General features: G+C 33.3%; 2 protein-coding genes across 2 annotated transcripts; both read right to left on the reverse strand.

Moving 5' to 3' along the window:
* Positions 1-1,504: 1,504 nt before the first annotated feature.
* On the reverse strand, positions 1,505-2,686 carry LOC119674985 (uncharacterized protein K02A2.6-like). Its single transcript, XM_038086145.1, has one exon. The coding sequence runs from the start codon at positions 2,684-2,686 to the stop codon at positions 1,505-1,507; it is 1,182 nt and encodes a 393-aa protein (XP_037942073.1).
* Positions 2,687-2,747: 61 nt separating this feature from the next.
* LOC119674986 (uncharacterized protein K02A2.6-like) lies at positions 2,748-5,348 on the reverse strand. The gene has a single exon (XM_038086146.1). It carries the CDS (start codon positions 5,346-5,348, stop codon positions 2,748-2,750), a length of 2,601 nt encoding a protein of 866 aa, XP_037942074.1.
* Between the last annotated feature and the right edge of the window lie 924 nt (positions 5,349-6,272).

The raw sequence follows: 6,272 nt of genomic DNA on the forward strand, positions 1-6,272 counted from the left end.
GATATACATATTATAAATTATTTCCAACTTAAAAACGGAATTACCAAATTTATAAGCCAAAGCACATTTTCAACAATTATTTCAATGTCACTCTACTAATTCGTCACTTTTACCAATTTGGTAGTATGGAACCATAATTTACAGTTTTAAGTAATTATCTTAGTTTGCTAGAAATTAATTTTGGCATCCAATAGAAAGTTATTTCTACTGGATGCCATAACTTTTCTTTATTGAAAAATTTTCAAGTGAAGGTCAAATTGACAATTATAAGTAGGTGCTTATATAAAACACAAAATTGAAACTAAATGAGAATTATGATATGATTTGATTGTGATTTTCATTAGTCATTTCTACTTAATTACACTATAGAGCATTGTAAATATGTATGTATTTTTATGTTTGGAGTTATTTTTCAGTTTCTTATATATGCTACTTAACTAATTTTATACTTTTAGTAATTTTATCAGTATGGGAGCAGAAATACCAAATTTTAGATTTTTGATTAAATCATATGATTTTTATAGATAGGGTATGATAGACAGACTACCACAGGCTTGTATCCCTAAATCGTTTTGTTTAATTAATTTAAATATGTTTATATTAAAATATAGTATACTAAAAACAACGAAGGAAATAAAGGTTAAAATTATAAAACAAAATTATATGTCTATTTGTGGTGCTCCTTCATCAGTACATTAAGAGCATCATAACGATATTATATATATCGTCTATATTAATGATGAAAGGAACTTATGGGCACGGTTGCCACTTGAAAATTGTTTTCTGTACCAAAATTGGTTTAAAAAGGTACCATTTCTGTAAAAAAAGGTCCAAATTTTTTTTGAACCTTTTTGTTTTCTCGTTCTGTGTTTTTCATAGTGTTACAAATGAACAAAATATAAAATAGTGCAAAGTTGCATTAATAAAAAAAATTAATTAGAAATATGCACAATAAAGTTGGTCCGTCAAAAATGTCCCATTTTTTGAACGTGAGTACCAAACGAAAAAAAAAAAAAGAAAAAGTACCAATTTTGGTACTAAAGTACCATAAGTGGCAACCGTGCTTATGGGTATCTTATAAACCTTATGTATGACAAAAAGTTTAATGGACGCTGATAAAATACAACTAACGAAAATAATTTTTGTTAATTTGTGTTTTTACAATTTAACTTTATTCTTATCGGAAGTCAAAAGTTAATCTATTTCTATATTTTTACAAAATGTTAAATACAGTTAATCAAATAAGAATAGCCTACTATTCAATTATGATTATACATTTCCAACATTCTCTTGGACCTAATTTTTGAAACCACTAAAGTAATGTTTAACATGACATTGAATTTTGTTTATTCTAGATTAAAACGAACAGGTTGTCTTCTCCTTCTAACCGACCGTCTTAATTGAACTGGCAACTGATCAGTGTGTGTGGACCCATATCTGTCGTCGGACTCCGCTTTGTCGTCTTTCTCTCTTTGATTTTGTTTCAAGTCAGATCCAGTAGTGATTATTGTTTCATCGGTCCCCATTTTGTCGTCTTTCTCTGCACTTTCTCTTCAACTCCGAATTTACTTCTATTTTGAGTTTTCATAGTCTCCATAACTTTCGGGAACAACGCCGATAAAATGGTTCTTGGTTGCCGCCCATGTAACAACTCTGCTGGCGATTTATCAGTTGCTAAGTTTGGAGTAGTTCTATACGTTGTAAGATATTTATACAACGCTTTGTCAATATGTTGTTCCTCTTTCATAATTTTTGTTACTGCTTCCTTAAAAGTTCTCACATGTCTTTCCGCTAACCCATTCGAAGCCGGATGAAAAGGAGCAGACGTGAGGTGCTGAATTGTGTTCATTTCACAAAACTTTTGAAATTCATTGGACGTGAATTGTGTTCCGTTGTCTGTCACGATAGTGCACGGAAGACCTTCGATAGAAAAAATTTTTTGTAGAGCTCCAACTGTTGTTACAGCTGTTATTGTTGATAGTTCCACAATATATGGAAATTTTGAATATGCATCCACAACTATGAGCCACATACGTTTAAAGAATGGACCCGCGAAATCCAAATGAACTCTTTCCCACGGCCTACTAGGTTCTGGCCATGCAGAAAATTCTCGCTTTGGTTGACTTGCACCTTGTTGACAAGATGAACAATCATCATGAATACGTTCTATGGCTTTATCAATAAGAGGAAACCACACATATCGTCTTGCCATCTGTTTCATACGACCTTTACCCCAATGACCCTCGTGTAACAAATTTAATACTTGAGATTGCAGTGCTTTCGGTAGCACCACTCTAGTATATTCAGCCTGAAGAAGTAACACTCCATTCTGAAATGATAAGCAAAATCTGCGATTAAAGTACGGTTTGATACTACCTTCAGATTTCGGCAATTGTTCAGGCCAGCCATCTTGTACATATCTGCTGACACGTTGAAGAGTGTTGTCATTAGCAGTCATATCCTTTACTAATGTTGCATTTACTGGAAGATAATCCACAGCATTTTGATGAACAGTATCGACATCATCTAACATCACAACTTCCTTTCTATCAAATTGTATGTCATCCCCACACGGCAATCTGGAAAGAGCATCAGCGTTAGCATTCTGAGATGAACTTTTGAACCGTATAATGTATTCATATGCTTGAAGTACAATAGCCCAACGCTGTAAACGATGCAACGCCATCACTGGCAACTTTCTACTCGGATTAAACAGTGTTGTCAACGCTTGATGATCAGTTATTAATTCAAAACGTCTTCCATAAAGATATTGATGAAACTTGGTCACTCCATAAATTATTGCTAATGCCTCTTTTTCGATTTGAGAATAGCGTTCTTGGCTGCTGTTTAATTTTTTTTGAAGCATAAGCGATTGGCTTCTCTGAACCATCAGCATAACGATGTGAAATTACTGCGCCGATTCCATACTTAGAAGCATCTACTGCTAACACTATAGGCTTCTTATCATCATAATGAACGAGTTCCGTAGCTTTGATCATAGCATTCTTCAATGCTTGAAAAGCATCTTCATGATATGCTGTCCATTTAAACACAGCATTCTTTTTCCTTAGTTCATTTAAAGGAGCAGCTAATATGGAAAACTGTTTAATGAATTTGTTATAATAATTAACTTTTCCAATGAAAGCTTCAACTTCTTGAATATTACGAGGACGCGGCATTAATTTGATTGCCTCTACACGTTTTCCTGTGGGCATTAATCCATTCACATTGATTACGTGTCCAACATAATCTACCTGCTCTTGCGCAAAACTACATTTTTCGCTTTTACATGTCAAGCCGTATTCTTCCAAACGTTGAAAAATTTTGAAAACATTATTCAAATGTTCTTTATTATTTCGACCTGTTACGATTATATCATCTAAATAAACTGCACAGTTCGGTATTCCAGCGGTTACTTCTTCCATAAGACGTTGAAATATGCCAGGAGCACTGGCAATACCGAATGGCAATCGTTGAAACTGGAACAAACCAAATGGCGTATTAATGACTAGAAGTTCTTTTGTTGCGTCAGACAATTCTACTTGCAAGTACGCTTCACTAAGATCAATTTTTGTGAAAAATTGTCCTCCTTGAAGTTTATAAAAAAGTTCCTCAACTCTAGGAATTGGATACCTGTCAATCTCAATTTGCGAGTTCACACCAATTCTGAAATCTGCACAAATACGTAATTTTCCATTTGGCTTTGACACTACAACTATAGGAGCGGCCCAGACGCTGCTTCTGATAGCTTTCAAAACTCCAATATTTACCAACCGATCAATTTCGATGCGAACGTCTTCTATTTTCGCAAACGGCAGGTTGTATGGTTTAAAGAATTTAGGCTTAGCATCTGACTTCAATCTGATTTCAGCTTTGAACAACGTACAACGCCCCAATTTCGAAGAAAAAATGTTAGCATGTTGACATCTGAGTTCATGTAGAGATGCGGTTAAACTTTGTTGACTGTCACAAGGATTATTTGCATAACATTCAATAACAGGTAACTGCAGTTTGAAATTTAATACTGTAAACAAATCCAATCCCAGTATGTTAGTAACATATTCATCGTTAACTACAAGTATCTCAAGGCTTCGAGTAATATTTCCATACTTGACATTTACTCTGAGAGAACCCTTAAGAAAAATAACAGCTCCTCCATACGCTCTCAGAACTTTATTCGTAGGCCCACAACTAGGTCTACCCAGTTGTTTATATGCCGCCAAACCAATTAAGAAACATGTTGCACCAGTATCTACTTGAAATGTTAAAATTTCGTTATTTATATTGAGGTCAACGAAAATTTTAGATGAACTAAGTTGCGAATCAACTGATTTAACTTCCGTTGCTTCATTCGCATTAATTGACTCAAATGAAACATCACTCATAGAATATACATCTCTTGCTCTATTTTGTTCCTGTCTTCGAACCTTAAAATTAGAATTCTGCTGAATACCTGTCACTGCTGATTGACAAACTGCAGCAATATGACCTTGCTTTGTACATAACCGACACTTTGTTTTGTTCTTGTAATGATAACATTGATTTCTTTGATGTGCTTTCCCACAAGCTGGACACGATTGTCCTCCCTTCACTGAATTTCGGGACTTAATATTACTTCGATTCTGTTTAACTTTCTTACTTGAACTGTGATTAACTTCATTAACTGTTTGACTGATATCTTCACCTCTAATTTCGTTACAAGTTTTAACCGTTGCTTCATATATTGCTGCTATCTGCAGTACTTCCTCTAGCGATGGGTTTGTTTTCTGCAACGCGGCACTACGGACTTTATCGTGTGGTGTGTGTATCACAACCATATCTCGTATAAAATTATCTGTAAACGATTGCTGGCAAGTTTCACTAGTACATAGGAACATGCACTCTTTAGCCGCACCACGCAGTTCTGCCACCCACTCAGCATATGATTGATTTGCTTTCATTCGTATTAAATGAAATTTAAAACGTGCTGCTAATATATGCTGTTTTTCCGCAAAATGATTATCCAATTTTGCTAGTAGTTCACCAAAAGACTTATTCTCTATATTATTGTCACATAACTTTTGAATAAGTTCAAAGGTCTCTGTACCTATCCACGAAAGGAAACATGCGCGTTTTAATACATCGTCTTTCACTTGATGTGCCACAAAATGTTGATGCATCTGCTGAATATATATCGACCACTTTTCAACATTTTTCTCAAACCGTCGAAAGGTTGGAGTTGAATCGGATTTTTTCCCGTTAATTACGCTTCTCAATACTTCTTCATTTTTGTTTAATATTTTCTCAAAAAATTCTTGATTTGCTAATGAGAACTCTCTTAGAACTGTCGCGAGTGCCTGAGCATCCATTTCCTCGTCGCCAACTGTTAATTTGTGTTTTTACAATTTAACTTTATTCTTATCGGAAGTCAAAAGTTAATCTATTTCTATATTTTATATCAACTTATCCTTCATGTTGCATCTACCAGCATCAGTATATTTACTTTTTAACACTTGAACTGAATGAGAATTATAATAAATCTCCTATATTTCTACTGGTTCCCATTACAAAGTATTATAAGTCAAAAATTTTTATAATATACAAATTGTCTAGGGAATGTTCAATATAGTTCAGAGAAGATTGCTTCATCCAAGAAACGAAAAATATTGTCCATTCTCAATATATACTGAAGCACAAGAACTTAATTTTTGTACTTATTGGCATTAGAGAGTTTATGAGTTTGCACAACGGCATGTTTGTTGGAGTGAAATGTTCACAAAATAATAAAGTATTAATATAAAATTAACTAAAAGAAAAACTAACTAAAAGTTTTTTAAGAATTATGTGAAATAAAGTATTAGTGTTGCTGTTAAGCTAGACTTACTTTGTATAGGGACAAAGAAGCTTTATTAAATTTTTAGAAGGGTTTTAGAAGGGTTTGTGAAATATTAAAAAATATTCCAAAAAATCAATTTCGAATCATCATATTTCCACATCCAATAGTGCATGTAAGTAATGAATGTAAACTAATTAAAACTTATTAATGTAATGGATAACTAATTAAACGATAATTAAGGAACTAAAAAGGACTGTGCTATTTAAAAAAGCAATTTTTTCGATATATAATAATTATTTGGTTAAAATTTTTTTTGTTAGTTAGACTTTTTCCATGACGGTGTATCTTGATAAATGCTTAAAATGAAATGTTAAAGAAGGTTTAGTTTTAAAATGGTTACCACCACGAAGTTCATCATTCTACTAATTTATACTGCCTATTCTTATACTCTCTCTTC

This window comes from Teleopsis dalmanni, chromosome 2 (genome assembly GCF_002237135.1).
Source record: "Teleopsis dalmanni isolate 2A chromosome 2, ASM223713v2, whole genome shotgun sequence".
Classification (NCBI taxonomy): Eukaryota; Metazoa; Arthropoda; class Insecta; order Diptera; family Diopsidae; genus Teleopsis; species Teleopsis dalmanni.